General features: G+C 36.1%; 1 protein-coding gene across 1 annotated transcript; it reads right to left on the bottom strand.

The window, feature by feature from the left end:
- Positions 1–1,234: 1,234 nt before the first annotated feature.
- On the bottom strand, positions 1,235–14,149 carry rnd1b (Rho family GTPase 1b). Its single transcript, XM_077217903.1, has 5 exons — positions 13,916–14,149; positions 13,499–13,586; positions 5,329–5,438; positions 4,853–4,987; positions 1,235–3,830 (listed from the first exon to the last, which is right to left on the bottom strand). The coding sequence occupies exons 1-5, from the start codon at positions 14,033–14,035 to the stop codon at positions 3,585–3,587; spliced, it is 699 nt and encodes a 232-aa protein (XP_077074018.1). The 5' UTR covers positions 14,036–14,149; the 3' UTR covers positions 1,235–3,584.
- Between the last annotated feature and the right edge of the window lie 5,331 nt (positions 14,150–19,480).

Below are 19,480 nucleotides of genomic sequence, written 5' to 3'. Positions count from 1 at the left end.
AGATACTTTGGGTACAGCGTAGCCTACTCTGGGTCATGCTAGTCCTCACTTTGGAATGCACAAAACGTAATTTCACAGATGGTCAAGGGGCTTAAAATCTGCAAATAGCTCGGCTGTAAATAAATATCACACACTCACTAGTACTTCTTTAATCTAATGTTCTACTTTGTTGGATAAGCCTTAAGAGACATTGCTTAGCATGTTTCATAATGATATCCTCATTTTACATGCGCCGAGTGAGCAACTTCATTAAGGCTGTCTTTGTAGACCTGTTTCCCAGTGGGATTTGAAGATGGGGTTGGCTGTTGAGTCGGGGTCTCCACCTCCACCTCATGTCCTCCTGGCTGCGTTCCTCTTTTGGACACTGGCAGCAGCTTGTGCCCCACGCCCCCTCCCAGATGTTGTGTCTTGAGACAGATGTGCACCCCAGCTCAGTATCCAAGGAATCTAGGTAATGTGTGTTTAAGAGGGGAGATGTCTTACACTGGCTGATGAAAGGAAGGAACATGCCAACGCAACAGCCCTTCTGGCATCCAAACAGATGCTAACAGAAGGAGAGCTAGCATTTTTTTAATGGAATTATGTAGACTATAGAAATGACACAATATTTGCTAAATGTGAACTAAGTGATTTCTTTGATAACATTTTTTTTTAAAGGAAAATAAGATTTTTTTAAAGTAATTATTCAGCAAGTATGCATTAATTTGATCAAAAGGGACAATAAAGCCATTTATAATGTTCAATTTCTAATAAATGCTGTTCTTTTGAACTTTCATCAAATCCTAAAAAATGGTTTCCAGAAAATATTAAGCAGCACTACAATTTACCAAATCATCATATTAGAATGATTTCTGAAGGATCATGCTATCCTTTTTGAATTTGAATATTATTATTACTGCCTTATTTTGACATTGGCTACTAAAAGTTTAAGTATGATATGGAATTATTTATCTATATAAATGTACAACGAAGTCAATTTAAGCATGTCTTTCTCAGTAAAAGAAAAAATTATTGGGCAACATTTTTCAGTTTTCCTTGGCTGATACTTGAGGTACATTTAAAGAGAATATATATATATATATATATATATATACATATATATATATATATATATATATATATACACACACACACACACACACACATATACACATACATGTAATATGCAAATAGGATTTTTTAGGAATTGCCTTAGTTCGCTTTAGAGTCCAAAAAAACTAAAAATACTCAATACTCAAGGTCGTGTGTACCACACAAAGACAAGCTTTATTACTGGAAAGACAAAAGGAGAAGACATCATTTCAAAAATAACGTTCTGAAATAAAACAGTGTGTAAAACACGAAACAGAAAATAGTTGCCTGCCTTAAATGATGAATCCAAATAAATAGGACTAAGCAGTTTTACATTAAACACATCTTTGTCAATCCACAACATGAACAAATATTTAATCTTGTGAAATTCTTTTAGATGTCTTACAAAGATTACAAAACAGGATATGTACAACTGAAGAACTAGAGGACATGCTTGAAGTATATTTGTACCAAACAGTGTGCAATGGCAGTAAAATGAATGAATTTCCTTTTTCATCTGGGACGCTCACATGACCCAGAACTCAAACATTAATCGGCAGCTACAATGTATGACCAGCCATGTGACATGTTTACACGCTGTTCATACTCCCTAGCACCCAAAATTCATTTTCATATTATTTAAAAAGTCACTAGACAATGCAAAAAGAAATTTGGTGTGTGATCACAGTGGCGGAGCTTGTAAACAGCCACATTGGCTGCCCGCATCTCATCTTCCGCCACTGAACAAAATATTGATTTCAAGTGTACAGAAATAAAGCAAAACCAACTATTTGAACAATAGTTAAAAAAATGGAAAAATATCTTTCATTAAACAGGACCAGCCTGTTCGGCTTTTATTCCAAAAGTCTGTTTCCATTTCCAGTTTGGCCTTGAAGATTCACAAACATCAAAGCCCTTATCAGGTCAGCTGATCCATATATTAAAATGTCCAGTCTGAATCTCCTTTCCAGTCCATCTGCTCCTCATGCATTAACTTCTCTTATGTTCATGAACAGAACACTATTATTCCTATTTGGTTGAAAATGAGGGGGAAAAAACGTTGCACTCGAATGGTCATATTTTCATCCAATTACTTTAACAAAGGCTCAACAGAGTCACAATATATTGGCATGTTTTCACAGCAGCACTGATGTATATCCACATAAATATTTGCATGTCCACAAAGCATTAGTATGAATTTATAATAGCCTTTTGTTTTAATTATTGCCACTGTACACACTTTGAATTATAAGCACTTGAACCATAATTATTGCTTTGTGGTAGAAAGCAGACTTCAAGATTAGCACTTTGCACAAGAAAACACGTTTATATTTTTCCCATTGAGAATCAAGTTTAGAAGCACATTGGACGATATCATATCATCCACAAATATTTCTGCTGCTAGTGCTGCAAATGAGCATGGAGGCAATGAAACGGGAGATTGCTACATAAGATGCATGAAAAACTTAACCCAAGCTGGTCTGATTATAATTGTCTCAAACCAGGCGATGAACAACCTTCTATTTTAAATCTGTTTGTTTCTGAAAACATAGTGCTACGACACCTTTTGAGTTCATTTAAAAAAGGAAAGAAGATTCATTGTGCCAAATTCGATCCGATCGAGTCCTCGCAGAACTAGTACAGGGATCGCTACACAAAATACATGGTTGTCACTACAGAGCAGCAGATGATGTTAAGATACAGATAATCACTGTAATATATTCCCCAGTCACACCCATCCGATCTCTCAGATAGCTATTGCCTCTAAAAATAGAAGCATGTATATATCAGACAGTGTTCTAATAGAGGAAATAAGGGAAAATTTACTTTGGTAGCATCATAAATGGTCTTTTTTTACACATATTTTTGGCCCTTGTTTCCTTCTATTCCTCCATCTTAGTGTTCAGATATGAATGGCTCCCATTTAAAAAAAAAAATCACATTTCGCTTCCTGCACTGCAGCCAATTCGACCAGCATGATAATGCCAAATGGGCCTCGTTCTCCTCTACATGACCCAGGCCTCGCGCACAGCTCCCCAACGGTCCCGGGTTCACAATTCCCTTGGATCGGTTCCCTCAGATTTAGTCATTAGTGCATATTGTAGGCATGTATTTTGAATCTTACACTAGAGAGCTTGTATTTATACATTGAATAGCTTACATTGAACATCGGAACCTCTTTTAAAACATCTGTTTCCTAAGCTGAATCATTCCGAGCTTCAACTGGCACAAAGACAGCAAATCTCTTAATAACAAGGAGTGAAAAGATGATGGCTGATGACTGAATCTCGTTTTGAAAAAGCAAGATACAGTACTGAAAATACATATGCACTGTTGAAGATCTCAGGACAAGGAGGACAGCGAGGTGTCCACTTGCTCTGAAAAGTCTTTCTTTGGGGGGTGAGGAAGGATTCCACACGTCAATGATGTGGCAATCGGAACCCACCCCCTTCCCCAGACCAAAGCGCAGGGAATGGTGTAGCTTTTGTTATGGGGGGGGTGAAGTTCTCCACTCACATTACTGAGCAACTCTTGGCCTTCTCCTTCTTGAAGGTGGAGGATAGGAGCTCAGATTTGCTGGGGAGGTGCAGCAGGCGCTTGGACAGCCGGCGGGTCGGGCTTGGCTTGGCAAGTGGCTGCAGCTTGTTAATGCAAGCCAACGCAGCTGTGCGGAACACGCTGTGGATGCTCTTCTCAGAGGTGAAGGCTGAACACTCCAGATAAGCCTCGGCACCCAACTGTTTGGCCATGGCAGAGCCCTGTGATGAGAGGAGATGCACAAAAAATCAGTTCGCTGTAGGTTCTTAATAGAAGCCAAAGATACCGGTCATAGATTCAAAAGCTTTGTTCATGTTTTGAGTTTTCTATATAGGCAGTTACCTTTTAAGACAGCGTCCGAAGTAAAGAAAAGTGTCTGATTTAAAGATTTAAAACCGTGTTTTATGATGACCCCCTTCCTAAATTATACAGGGCAGCTATGTTTTCATGTACCCATTAACCAAATAAACATATATTGTATTATTATACATTTGATTTTTAAGTATGACTATTAAGTATGATTTTATAAAGTGAACATGTTATTTCCGAAATGGCATTGTATTTAACGGTCACTGCACTAACTCCAAAGCAATTCTTTAAATATTACCTAGAAAATATTACCTAGAAAATATTTTACCTAGCTGATGGTGTAGATTTTTTAACAATAATATTTCTTTTCACAATATATACATACACAATGTTTGGAGTTGGTAAGATCTTTTTTAAAAGTTTTTGAAAGGATGCAATTTTTTGCTCAAAAAAATACAGAAAAACAATTAAAATACAAATTAAAATAACTTTCTATTTTTAATATATTTAAAAATGTAATTTATTCCCTTGATGTAAAGCTTTAAAAAAAATTTTTTTCAGTCTTACGTGTCACTTGATCCTTCAGAAATCATTCTAAAATGATGATTTGCTGCTCAAGAAATATTTATTATTATAAATGTTGAAAACAGTTGTGCTGCTTCATATTTTTGTCGAAACTGTGATACAATGATTCTTTAATGAATAGAAAGCCCAAAATAACAGCATGTATTTGACAGAAATATTTTGTAACGTTATAAATGTCTTTACTGTCACTTTTGAATAATTTAATTAATCCTTGCTAAAAAAAAAAAAAAAAAATCTTACTGACCCCAAATTTTTAAATGTGGTAGTGTAGTTCAAAAAATCAGTTTTACAGAGAATATTGCCTTACAGCTTGAGTAAGCAACAGTGGAAAGAAACAACGTGGCTGTACCTGCTCATGAGTGATGGGTGTTTGTTTCTGATTGGACAGTTCCATCAGCGTGCAGACATCCGTCCGAAGGTCTGTCTTGCAACCAACGAGGAGAATACGAGTACTGGGGCAGAAGTCGAGGATCTCAGCCCTCCACTGCAAAAATTGTTTTGCAAGAACTGATTAATCTTACAGAGCAAACACATTGTTCTGTATAAATAGGGTTGCATAATGACAATTATAATCTTGATTCTTAAGTGCCAAGCACTTCTGGCAAGTATCATATGATAAATATTGCAGCCCAAAAATGCCAAAGTACAGTAAAAAAGCAAAAACAAAATAATAATTCATAAAGAACTCTAAATTAAACTTCATAATCCCACATGAAACACATTTTTAGGTTACCTGAAAAAAACATTTTACGGTAAAGAAAGCCCAATGCAATGATTTCTTGAGGTCAGTGGTGGGTTTGAATATTAATAGGAATATCTAGTTACCTTCTTAAGTCCACTGTCAAAGATATCTGGGCGACTGATGTCAAAACAGAGGAGCACGGCATCGGAGTCACTGTAGCAGAGGGGTCTCACATTATCATAGTATGGAGATCCTGAAACAAGAGAGAGAGATGCTAATGAAGACATGACTCCAATGATGAGAGAAAAAATCAGCAGAAAATAAAAATGTCACTTCAGAGGTAGAAATTATTTTTAAATGTTACATTTCAATCCAAAATTATGACAGCAATCATTTTTAAAATCCACAAACCAGGAACATTAACAAAATAAATAGACAATTTTGGTGTATTGATCAAATCCTACAATAAAACAGGAACATTAACAAAATAGACATTCAATTTTAGTTTTTGATTAAAGACTTAAGTTAAAATGCTTTTAAAAATAATGTTTCATGACCCTGCACCGTGAATCGCAAAATAAATAAAGTAAATAAATTGAATAAATAGTGTAGAATATTTAGAAGTTTTATTAGTTAGAACTGTAAATCCATATATGCACATGTATGCATATACATACATATATATATAGACTGGAATACAAATAAAATAAGTAAAAAATTAAATTAACTTCTAAATATTTTACACCAGTATACATAGCTGACTGTCTGTGAGTGTGCTGTATATATCTGCAGACAAAGGCCAGAGGTAGACCTCAACTGCTCATCATACATCCTGTTAAAGCAGTCTTCCTCTCACTGCTTGCCATATTGGCATTTTAAAGATGAAGAAAATGACAATTGAGCTCCAAATCCTCATTGATCTATGTGTCTCGCTCTCTCCCTCGATTTCTTTTTTTCTAGTAGATTATGCAACTGGAGCGATGGGGCTGGGGTTGGCACTTCCTCCCGCTCTTGCTCAGAATCCTTAAGTAACCCCCCCCCCACCAATACCTCCAGTCCCTCTGTTTCCACAGCAACAGCCTTGGAGTCAACCATCTGCAGAGCGCCGTCTTCCTAAAGGCATCCCTTAACTGCCCATCAATCATTTGATACAGAGCAGTGCCCACCCACTTGGTACTAAGAAGTTGCTGGGGAGGCGTAAACAGCCTTATATACACCTCACTATACAGAGTCTCCTTTACTTGATGGATTTTGCGTGATTTTTTTTCTTCTGAACCTCACGTGTAACAGTCTTCACGTCTTTGCAAGAGTCAGTGAAACAATTGTTAGCCATGCACTGCAGTCTAGAAGCCTCATAGTTAACAATATTGATTGAAGTTTGTTGAAAAGGGAGCTTATTGTAAAAAAAAGGGGTAAAAAATCTGCATCAGAACATGCCACTCTTATGAATTGAATCGGTTCTTATTTCTTTTTAGAAAATCAAAACTTTTCAGTGCGACCAGTTGATTCCCAAATAACTGATTCTTTGATTTTTATTATTGAATCAAATCACATACAGTGTGAACAGTATGGTCTAACTGATTCCCAAATAGTTGATTCGATTCTTTTTGAGTGACTCACTTCCACGGTTTATAACTTACTTTGTTATGTAGAATATAGTATAAAGTTTAAGTATAGTAAAAACTTTTTTGCAAGAACTGTTACATGTTTTTTTTACAACATTACTTTTACACAAGTAGGCCTTCTAAAATAATAGCCTAGTTCTTTAGGATTCCAATCTGTAAACATTAAGTAAAATCCCTAAACAATACGTTAAAGATTCAATTTTGTGTCATGTTGATTTTAAGTTGATTAAAACTCATCCAAGATGACTCTGAGCTTTTCTTTCAATGAGTCACTCAAAAAGACTCGTTCTTAAGCTGTTGTTTTGAATCAGTCTGATGAATCCTTTACTCAATATACTCAAATATTTTTAATGTTGAGTGGAGTACATTCAGTGAAGGATTTGCCAGACTGATTCAAACTGATAACTCATGACTTTGTGAATCTTTTTGAGCATTTAGTTGAAGAATTGCTCAAAAGGGTCATGTTGATAAGTTTTAATGAAGTAAAATTCAACATGAAATTAAAATTATGAAGCCAATTTCCCTCATTTCATTATGGAGATCACTGGTTAAAGCAGGAATGGGTTTGAGTGAGTGCGAGCCACACTGCAGACATATCTTCACTCTGAAGCACAGATCACCGCCTCTTTCCTTTATTACAGGGACATCACGAACACACAAACCTGGGCGTGAGGCTGCATTCAATTGCTGTTGATCTTAATGCAGCAATCGATGTAGATGTACACCGAGGGACAAGAAGCAATTTCAATTAATCTTGACAAAATGGCACATCCCAGAAGACAAAGACCTCCACATGGTGAGCTTACAAAAACTCACTCAAACCACTGTTTGAAATCTGAAAAGGACACCGTGACGCTTATACTGTTGGCAGGGGGCGCTTCCTAACATGAATCATGTACCACCTGCAGTCTTGGATCACAGAAGTGAACTACGTGTGCAGGGATGTCCAATAGTGAACAAACCGCTCTCAACCCTGGGCCACATGTTCCCTGGACAAACAAGATGAGGATGTTATGCTGCCTGTGTATTACCAGACGTAGGGTTGGTGAAGCATGCAAAAAGGGGGGGGGGGGAGCAGAGTAGAGTCGCTACAATCGCACTAAATGCTTTTTGTTGTCAAGCCATGCCTGGAGCAAACTAGCTTAACTGCAAAGTGGGCCAACGTGAGCATGTGTTTGATATGAGATGGCCTTTTCCTTGGGTGCAGGAAGAGTCTTGTGAAGAGAACAGATGGAGGTAGAGTGGGCTGCTTTTGTGTGCCGCACAGACCAGAGCCGCAGCGCGTTCCATCTGCTGATCCCTTTCACTCTTTGAAAAACTATTTTAGCAGCGTTTCAGCAATGACTCTGAACTATGAATGTAACTATCAAGTTGTATCAGACATGTTCTGAAACATAATGAAAACAATCTCATTCAAACTAAAGATTTTTGGTGCGCACCTGAGTGTGCTTGACGTCACAGTTTGGATTGTAAAATCGTCACAAGAAAAGGTGGTCTTGGGTATGATTCACTTCAATACTTATTAAAGGAGTCATGTTCGCAATGCTCGTCCCTCATGACTAAGCCTTCTCTGACAATCTAAATGAGACAGTGATAACTGATCCTGTCAATTATTATTGCTTAATGTAATTTACTAGGGAAAGAAAATATCACTCCAGTGGGAAGAAGATGGTATCATATAATGAAAAGAAAAAAGCATTTTACCCAAGTGAATGAGTTCTGTATTGAACAATGAGAAAGTCTGGCTGCAAAAATAATGCCAGACAATACGTCATTTTAGTGTTGTCACTAGCTCAATAAAACAACCCATGTCTAACTCAAGAACAAATAACATGATTCTTTTAATGAACTGTTTAAAAAGACTCATCAGTCGGATGAATAATTCACTTAATGAACTGAATCAATCAGATCAGTTATTAGTAAAGGTTATTGATCAGTAAATCATTATCATCCATGTTTGACTCAAAATAAAGCACAAATTATTTTGTGTAGGGATGTACCGATAACCAATAATTCTTTATATTTGAAAGCCGACAACCAACAAATGTTTATATAATTTTTGAGAGCCTAATTACAAAAACAATAGTCATGTCCCAAGCACACGATTATAATTTTAAGTAGCCTATATGACAGGCTTGCACTACACATGTTGGACTTAACTGCATTTTTCTTTTTTGAAGTGATTCCAATCATATTTCAAGCAATTCAAAACCATCATGGCAAACAGTTCACGTCTGAAGTGTCTCAGCTGAAGGAAATAATCCATTATTTATAGTCTTTAATATATCGGCCCAATTTTCTTATTGGGCCGATAACGATAAAAATTGACATGTCAGGCCAATATTTTGTGCATCCCTTATTTTGTGTACTTGAAATCTTTACTGACTTGTAGTTAAATATGTGCATATGCAACAGATATTATAACAGAACTTATAAGCTGAATAAGAGTAAACTCCGATGTAGTAGAAAAGCTATGTGAGAATTAATCACCACTCTGTTACTCTTGTAGATGCAAGCAGGGGGCTGAGAGAGGTCAACTTTCACAAAGGAGCTAGAAGCAAGTGAAAGCCCCTGTCCTTTTTCCAACTAGAGATGAGAACAAAACCTAAAGCATTCTCCATATCCCCAACCCCCCTTTTCCTTAAGATCCCAGAGATTCCATCACAGAACATGATGGGAGCTCAAAGAATCCCCCCTCTCTCTCACTGCGAGGGGTTGGCCATGACCCCTCAGGGAATACCATCTCATAGCTATGGTGGTGTTTCCTCATTGGTGCCTGTCATCAACTGCCAATGGCCACTGGAGAGCACATTAATCTACTGGCTGTTTTAATGTGCTAATGGAGCACTATTTTTACACATCCAATCTTGTGAAGTCATCCCATACTGAAGCAGCAGAATTTATATTCACAAAAATGTACATCCATCAGCGTAACAGCAAATGCCAGCTAATCCATTGCTAATGCCCCAATGCAAATTAAATATAGCCTCCTCCATATTAGAAATACAGACGGCCATCTTCTAAGAGCCTGCCCTGCAGTAGGTCCAATTGGCTGTCGTGATTAAGTGAGAGGATTGATTTTCACCTATAATCCTTTCTGGGCCTCAAAGAAAGCAGTTGGAAACCCAATGATGAGGTCAGCTTAATCAATGAGGAGAAGACAAATAAGAAGCCGCATTCTCATTGAGCAGCATCACTAAGCTGATATAAATAGCACAAAGCATATAACCGAAAACAACATTTCAAATAAAATCTGCCACACTGTAAAATGTTCTTATTTCCTGTCGTAACATTTTTGTCACAACATCTCACTTGTCACAATTTCTGTAATTTCTACTTGAGTTCAAGCTAAATTTTCTTTAGCGGTAATTCAAATCAAAGTGATTGAAAAAGTGCAATGACCTAATTACTGTAGTTTATGATTTTGGCACCCAGCTTGATTTTACGTACAAAACTAAAGCGGCAATTAAACCTTTTTTAATTGCGCACTGAAGGTAATGGGACATAATTTATTGAACATGTATGGAATACACATATGCATTCCCACTGAAATGTGTGGGGTCAGAAAGAAAGTATTAGTAGCTATTTCAGCAAGGATGCAATAAATTGATCAATGGACAGTAAAGACAATATCTCTATTTTAAAGAATCCTGAAAAAAGATTCATAGTATCTACAAAAATATTAAGCAGCACAATGTTTACAACATTGATAATGCTCAGAAATGTTTCTTGAGCACTAAATCAGCATATAAAATTATTTCTGAAGTATTGTGTGACACTGAAAATTCAGCTTTGCCATCACATTGATAAACTACATTTTAAAATATATTAACATAGAAACATTTATTTTGTAATATTACCGTTTTTACTGTATTTTTAAAACAAATAAATGCAGCTTTGGTGAGCATAAGATACTAATAGTGTTCACCCGATGTTGCTACAGTATATTTTGCCTTCTTGGTGGGAAAATATAGTTTTGTGAGAAATACTTAAGTATCATTTTATGTTTTTGTCAAATGATCAATTTATCTTTTTTTCCTGAACTTATGGATGCAGCCAATTCCATTTAGATCCAGGAGTAGTTTGAATTGAAATATCCATTTAACTTGATGGAAATACAGTTTGAATTCTAAAACACCAGCCATGATTCAGAGCTAAAAACTGGATAAAACTCTGGTTTGCCCTCTCATCCTCATTCAAGCCCCGGCTCATCCCCTTAAACCGTACTCTCTCTTAGCTGGCTTGTCTCCAAGCAGACTAAATCAGATCAAAAAGCATGAGCAAAAGGCAGGGGCATATTAACAGCACATATTTCATTTAGCAATCTGTACATGAAATCTTAATTCTCCCTCTCTCTCTCGCAAGCACTCACTATCGCACACATTATAGAAACCTAGTCCTGAAAGCCACACTTCACAGTCAGCAGACAGCCAGACGTTACTGGGTGCTAATGATGCTTCTATTGGCAACACATCCAAAGAGACATGAGGTTATCATGTCTGTCATTTACTAGGGATTTAGAAATGAGCAGTGAGGAGTAGATATACACAGCACATTGTAATCAGGTCAATAGGCTACAATTGGAAGCCGTGGGGAGATGTGAACTGCCTCAGTGATCATGTAGTCGTTAGACTACCGATTATGTGCGGCAGTTATTAGAAAGACAGACATAGTCTAGTCTCATGCTTGATGCAATAAAAGTTTGTCCAACGGTCACTCTTTTAATCAAATGCACATATGCTTTGCAGAAAATAGTTTTTATATGGTGTTCTATTGCAAACTTTGTTACAATTATTCTACATTTACATTTTCCTACACTGCTTCAGAATTAGCATAAATAATATGTTCAATATTCAAATCAGGTCTAGTTTAGTAATCAGCCTGACTGGATTGGCCCAACACAGATCAAAACAAGCCAGACTGTTTCCTTGAGCAGTATATAAAACAGCTAAAATTCTTAACAACTGTAATGAATGTAGCAATTCGTACAGACTATCAAGATACTGGTTCATTTTCTAACATCAAACATTTCTCTGGTTTCCAATTTCCAGTGTTTTCTCCAGACAGTTTCAATTAGACTATGAATACACTCTAAAGCAAAAATGCATGAATATCTGATGATATTAACTACACAGATGCAACATTATTATAATACCGAAAATCATGTCTCAGTTATTTGTAATTTTAATATATGATGTAGACAAAATGCCCCCTCCCAGTATGGCAAGCCGTTTTCACTTTTCGCTTTTCACTTTTTCGACTTTTCGAATTCGCAGGATATGAATTCTTGATATCAACAATTCAATTTTTACTAGTTAAAATGCTCATTTTTGATCTCAGGAATTACATTTCCACTAGTAAAAATGTTAATTCTTCATTACAAAAATGACGTCACTCACTGAAATATGAATTCTTGATATCAAGATTTAAATTTGAACTAGTAAAAACTATAATTCTTGATATCCGTAATTGTATTTTCACTAGTTAAATTTCATAGACTGCCATTCAAAAAGTTGTGAAAAAGTTCATTTTTTATATTAATAATTCGATTGTCACAAGTGATAATCAGTGCATTTACATGTACCCTCATAATGTGATTCTTATTTATTCTGGCAATATTGCGATTAAACTTTACCTCATGTAAACGCAATACTTCGATCAAACTAATGCGGTTAAGCTCTAAATCGTAGTAACCATATTCGCATTAAACTATGCCGTACGCCAATTTTCTGTTCGCAATAAACAGACATGTAAACACCTTAATCTCATTGCTACAGCTCTGACCAAAGTGCGCATGTGCAGACGTACACGGATGCTGTGTGTTGTTCACACAACTTCATGAATGAACCATGACATTATTCTGAAGCTGACTCTGATTATTAGAAATAATTGCATTGGTGCACTTGTAAATGTAGTCAATGTTTATTTCTTATATCATGAATGTGGTTGTTACTAGTAAGAAAGCCATTTTAGATATCTGAAATTACATTGACAGATATCAGAAAAAACAAATGTAAACAAGTTGAAATACATTGGCAGATATCAAGAATTAACATTTCAACTATTGACAATTGAGTTCTTGATATAGCCTATAAAGAATTTATATTTTTACTAGTAACCACGTAATTATTGATATGAAAAATTATGATTTTATATGTGAAATTGGAATTTCAACTCGTAAGAAATCAATTAATGATATCAACAATTGAATTTAAATGGCAGCCTATGGTGAAATTTAACTAGTGAAAATACAATTACAGAATCAAGAATTATAGTTTTTACTAGTTGAAATTTAATTCCTGATATCAAGAATTGGCATTTTAACTAAAATGTAGGCTAATTATTGATGTCAAAATTCATGGAATGAATAAAAGACCAAACAGCTTGCCATAAAGCTTACTCCTAGGCCATTTTGACATCACATTAGCTCATAACAGTATGCCAATCAAGAATCCCATAGTACATGGTATTTTCTTTTTCTATTTAAAAATTTAAATTTAAAGTTTTTATAAATTACAAAGACCTTATACTGTTTTTTTTTTCTCCATTACAGATGACATTTCATATTATGTCGAGACTTCATTTACATTATGATGTCGTCCGAGTTAAATAACATGCCCAACACAAAATGTTACTTTCTATTTAGATGCATTAATATTTAGTCACGGAGTCACCCGTTTAATCTTACCTGACGTGTCCCATAAACTCAATTCAACACGTTGGTCATCAAGCTCCAGACAGGCTGTGTAGTTCTCAAATACTGTGGGCACATACGTCTGAGAAAGAGATGCAACATATTAAAACTGATGAACATGCATGTGATGCTACATGTATGTGATGCTTAAAAAAGAAACCGGGGTACAACTTTAAATCTTAACATACCGTTCCTTGCCTCTATGTAAACCGATTTAATGTTTGCATTATACCAGTAAAATCCTAACGGACATGGTAACCAAAGCATGTGAAAATGAAACTATTCTTATCATGCATGAGAGAAACAACAGTTATCAGGTCATACATGCCATTCGGAAAAAAACATCAATAATATAATTAGAGAATTGTTTTAACAAATGTGTTTCGTTGAGAAATGCTGTAGGCTACTGACCTCCGGATAACAATCTTTCGCCAAAACCTGTAACATCGCAGTTTTCCCGCATTGCACATCCCCAACCAGCACCAATTTACATCTGACCACCAGTGGCTGTGCGTTTCTCCTCTCTTTCATGGTTTCTCGATGTCTTTTAACAGAATAAAATAAACAAAAACAAAACCGCCTATAACAGACCGACACGAGGATGCGCGAGTGCACTTCTGTGGTGATTATACACAACACTGCGCCGAAGTGATTGAACTGTGGACTGTGGGATTATATGTGACGCACAACAGCCAATCACCTTGCACGATGCTCATGACGTCTCACATTCTTCCCTCCTCCGTCTGGATGGAAACGTATTTCCCCCGACGACTCAGCCTTTTGGGAAACTTTTGTCTAATCCTCCTTACCGGAGAAAAATTCCACAAGAATTCAAATTTATACATGAGTTAGGCCCTATCCAAATTTTCCACACTAGGGTTGTTCTGTGATTACAAAATACGCTATACAAATAGATTTATAATCACATACATAGCCTCTGAGATAGTATACTTTAGTGTATGTCTATCACAAACAAACTAAATGATGCCACTTCACACATTTTCCTGCATAATGTACCGTCTTCATTCTCTCCCGAGTAGCTATAATTAATTAGATTGTTTTCACTCAGCACCAAAAGCCAGTCATTTGGTTTCTTGACACATTCTTGTCCCTCCACCTACGACTTTACTTTTATCTAGCCTACTTTAATGATCTGTGAATTGTGAACTGTGAACCTACTTTCTTTCAGAGTTTTCCTTTAATTTCTGAGGTATTTTTTTAAATCATAACAACTACCTCAAATGTCCCCCAAATGATAGGTCCCCAAAAAATTCAATTGCTAATTCTTAAACTATTAGGTTTTTTTCCTGACTTAATACTGAAAACATTTTTTATTGTCTTGATAAAATGTATCCGCTTTGACATGTTTAGTCATTTTACAGTAAAGTCTTGCATGACTCCTCTTAAAAATCCCCTTGACCAAAAACATGAAACCATTGTTTACATTAGGCCTCCTAACGGACTGGATTATTGGACAAATAGCTTTTTTGATACCAGTCTGTGTTTGATTTGGACACACAGTAGTTTAATTAATGACGAATGTGAGGCCAAAAGTTTATTGGCCTGATGGGGAAGTTCAAAATGTCAGCCCTCGGGGAGTCTCAGAAGGCTAAAGTGGTCTGATAGACACTAGGCACAGAGGCTCTGACACTTTCAAGGTTACATTTGTATGTTAAACACCTCAGAGACAGCAGGCTGAGGGGAATAGACCTTATGCAAACACTTCTCTCCCCTCCCCTATAATTCAATTATTCTTCAAACTGAAACTAGACGGTCTAATTTCACATCACTGGATGGTTTCAGAGTAGTATACATTACTATTGCATGTGTATCTGCAGTAAGATTTATCATGCACATTTTCTCTGTTTTTGTCCCTAAAGTCATACAATGTCAAACTGCAAACAATGTTCAGGATAAAATCTGTGGTGGCATTATAATATTTTGTCTTCATTTTGAATGGAAGCCCTTGTACCCTTTTTATTATGCCATTCAACCTATATTGAACCAGTTAGTGGTATCATAGATGAGGCTTGTAGTATCCGCAGCAGGGGTGGAGACCACATGAAGTATGTATGAGAAGAATTCCCTTGCTGTAACAGCAGGGCACAAAGCACAGGACAGCAGGTGGAGCTGAATAATCAACAGCCCAGTGTGTCACAACACAATCTGCTGTAGGAGATAGAGGAAGAAGGTGTCAGAAGGTTGCAGTTGGGTTCCTACCTCTGTTTAACCTCCGAGGTTCATGGTCACATGGCATCTATTGAAGATAATTATGTAAGGCATGAAATATTGTGTGCGTGAGTGTGTCTAGAATATTGTCCAAATTAAAGTTAAATAATAATAGAAATACATTAAAATATTTTAAATATATAATTTTTTATTATAATTCATTTGCAACACACATGCATATATATTTTAAGATTTAAATTTGTACTTTATAGGTGTCATCTATGATATTCCCTTTGTTCAGAAACATAATTCCACCAACCAGTCCACTAATCTAATTTTTACCTTGACTAATGAAAGATGTTATGAAAATCCTATAAAGGGTTTTAGAAGTGTGTTGACCAAATTACACATGTTTGTGATTAAGCAAGATGCTTTATATAATTTATATAAATTCATGCAACATAAAATTAACATACCGGGTCAGAATAGTTTTCACTTTATTATGCTCGGGGTCCCTACTTCTTCAATGCTTTCACATGCACAGTAAATTAGGCCCTTTGCCAATTTTTCCAGATTTCCTGCATATTCTGACATTTTCTTTGTGTCTAAAGTAATCAATTAACTTGTTTTCATTCAGCATCAATAGCCACAGACATGAGGACAATAGGACTTTTCACACATTCTCCTCCTTCCTCCCAAACACTCTAACCTTTAATGATCTGTGAATCCCCTAATTTCCTTCTGAGATGACCTCAGATATTTAAATATTTCAGTGCATTTGACATATTCTCTTTGTCCAGACTCCAGAAACATATTTACGACAACCCACTCTTTTGGGAAACTTTTATTATATCTAAACTGATGAAAGATATGTTATGAAGGTTTTAGACGTGTGTTGACCAAACTATCCATAAATTTAACAATTTGTTTATTCCATTAGAAAGATAGGCTATTTAAAAATGTGCTATATTTATTTACTTATTTACTTCCAGGGACAAATATATATTGCATGTGCTAAAGCAACAAAGATTTTTTTTTTAAGCGGTGCCATAACAATAATGCTGGGAAGTCAAGTTATTCATTATAGAGATGTTTAAACGCACGTAATGTTGTATTTTTGTGTCGTTTCATGCATGTTACTTGTGTAGATGGACGTTTAGCATTTGTTGACTGTGCCAGAGATAAAGATAAACCTGCATGTGTGACAGATGGCTGTGTCATTTGCAGATAAAAATGAAAGCATTTTCAGTGTCAGCGTCTCAGGAGGGAAATGGGGCATACAGAAATGAAGAGAAGTAGCATATGGAAATGGCAAAGCCCATTTGTTCTGCAGCATGTGTGGATCTGATGAATACGGCGATGAGGTCAAGTGGATCAGCACAATTGCTCTCTGTCGAACTTTACGTTCCGGTCAGTCGATCCGGACGACCATCTCTTTTTCTCCAGCTCTCTCATTAAAGCCACATCTTTTTTTGAGCTTTGCTATAGGCCCTGTTATGCTCTGATGACAGGGAACGTGATACTGAGAGCATATCAAGCCACAGCAGTAATCAGCTCTTCTTGCTACTAGAACACCAACTGAGTGAGAGAGAGAGAGAGAGAGAGAGACTCTAACAACACCCCTTGACCCACAACCGCCCACTTGCAGCAGACAGAGGCCCAGCAGGCAGCTAATTAGCATGTGTTAATGAGTTCCTGTTCCAGGGTGACCCACTCAGCAGTCCAGGAAAAGTGTGGAGGTATGGTGTGTCTGCTTCACGGTGCTTGTAGTAAACACAATTACAAACAAGCCGGACATACTTTGAACTGCAAATTTAGCACATTCATACAGTAGGCCGGGGTGTTCAAACCTGCTCCTGGAGGGCCACCACGCTCCAACCCAAATTAAACACACCTGAACCAGCTGATCAAGGTCTCACTAGGCATACTAGAAACTTCCAGCCAGGTGTGTTGAGGCATGTAGGATCTAAACACGTGGCCCTCCAGGACCGAGTTTGGACACCCCTGCAGTAAATGCAATTCGCTGCAGTTAGTTTGCTGCAGTAACAAGCATCTACAGTAACTTCTCTACGTTCCACCCATGTAGCATAAAACTGAGTGTTTGGCTTAGTCTGACCCAAAGTTTACCCATTTGAGTGTTAGAATCTAATATATGACAAAATGTGACCTCACCGCTAAATGCATGCACTGTAAAAACATTAGCTGGTAACCTAAAATGTGCTTATGTGGTAAAATTAACTTTCATTAAAGTCATATTTTGATTTGGCTGAATAACCTGATGAAATTAAGGTTATATGTTAATTGAATAAAAAAATTAAACCAAATAAATCACTTTTTTAAGGCTCAGATCAGGTAGAATCCTCCTTCAAGTAACTATTGCAGTTTCATGTTTTAAAAATGTAAATCTATAGAAAAAACAGCAAGACCTGTTTTTGCATTTACACAGATCATCATTTTCCTTTCATTCTGATTGCACTACAATTGCTCCTGCACTGACCTCTAGAGGAAATTTGGAATTTATGTTTGAGATTCCTCAACCATTTTACATGTGGGTGGTTAGTTGATATAAACTACTTATGAAATGTTGAAATGTATGGTAAGACATAATATACACTTAATCTAAAACTATTTTGAACAGCATCTATAATTCTTTTCTAATTATAATTTTGCATGCAGATTTTGTGACCTCATTAACTGACTATATTTAAAAATTTATTTGTCACACCACAAGTTGAATTAAAGTAAATTTAGCAAGTCTAAAGTTATATGAACAGTATTCATATACTAAAATATATTTTTTAAAAAGACATGCATCAATAATACATGCACAAGTGACAGAAACCAGAGACCATTCTTTTTATTTTCATTTTAATAGTTTTTTTCTTCCCCAGACCACACAATACTTTTGCTCAGCATCAGGTAGTACATTTTTCAAAATTCTTTTTTTTCCGTCCAGAACTTAGTGCTGTGTCAGTGTTGTCACATTAGTACAATATGATAAGGTTTCAACTGGAAGAGGGTTTACACATTTACATAGTGCTTTTATTGCATTGTAAACCAAAAGAAAACCTCAAAAACAAAATAGTGCATTCATATTGATTTCCCTTTATTCTGTGATAGACCTTTATTAAAACAAGCTAAGTTTCACCTTCCTCTAGTGTTCACCTTCATAAATTGTGAAAGAGAACAACATAATATCTAATAAAATAAACAATTAGCCTTGAAAATATACTTTGGAGACCCAAAGACATAGTTTTTGACTATATACAAAATTCACCTGGAAGGATATCAATCACATTTTTGATTGGGAAGAGCTCATTGTGCTTTAAAGCCTGTGTCTCTTGCTTGTTGCTTTTCATATTCAGTGATTCACAAATTGACAGAAGATTCAACATGGTCCCAAATAATATTTTTTTTCAATATATGCAAATAATATTGTACATATACATCTTAAACGAACAGAAAGTCATTTGTTTGTGCATTTATATATAGATGAGGGCAATTCATTTTAATGTGCAATCTGTATAGATTGGTTTGTGATGGTTTATACATTTCTATGCCCATTGTATCTTCCCATTCAGTTTACAGTGCAGTGTATTCCTACAAATGTCTAATCGTTTGTCATGCATAGTCATGATTAGGCGCTTCATTGTACAATGGGAGTGCATATGCGTGTATGCAAAGAGTAAAATTAGTGAACATTTAGTTAAGAGATTGTCTTGCAAATTAAGACATAAATCATTCTGTTATGTGTGATAAAATATCTAAATGCCTTTGTTATTGCATGGAAGAACAGCAGCAAACAAA

The sequence above is a fragment of the Siphateles boraxobius genome, unplaced genomic scaffold (genome assembly GCF_051911475.1).
Source record: "Siphateles boraxobius isolate OS27281-9 unplaced genomic scaffold, OSU_SipBor_1 77, whole genome shotgun sequence".
Lineage (NCBI taxonomy): Eukaryota > Metazoa > Chordata > Actinopteri > Cypriniformes > Leuciscidae > Siphateles > Siphateles boraxobius.
The sequence above is the reverse complement of the archived record's forward strand: the minus strand, read 5'-3'. Positions and strand labels throughout refer to the sequence as shown.

Excerpts from the sequence above, each read along its gene's own strand:
- rnd1b (XM_077217903.1), bottom strand. The coding sequence starts at position 14,035 with ATGAAAGAGAGGAGAAACGCACAGCCACTGGTGGTCAGATGTAAATTG. Across the intron at positions 13,587-13,915 it reads CGAAAGATTGTTATCCGGAG|ACGTATGTGCCCACAGTATT; the intron begins GTCAGTAGCCTA and ends TCTCTTTCTCAG. Across the intron at positions 5,439-13,498 it reads GAGTTTATGGGACACGTCAG|GATCTCCATACTATGATAAT; the intron begins GTAAGATTAAAC and ends CTCTTGTTTCAG.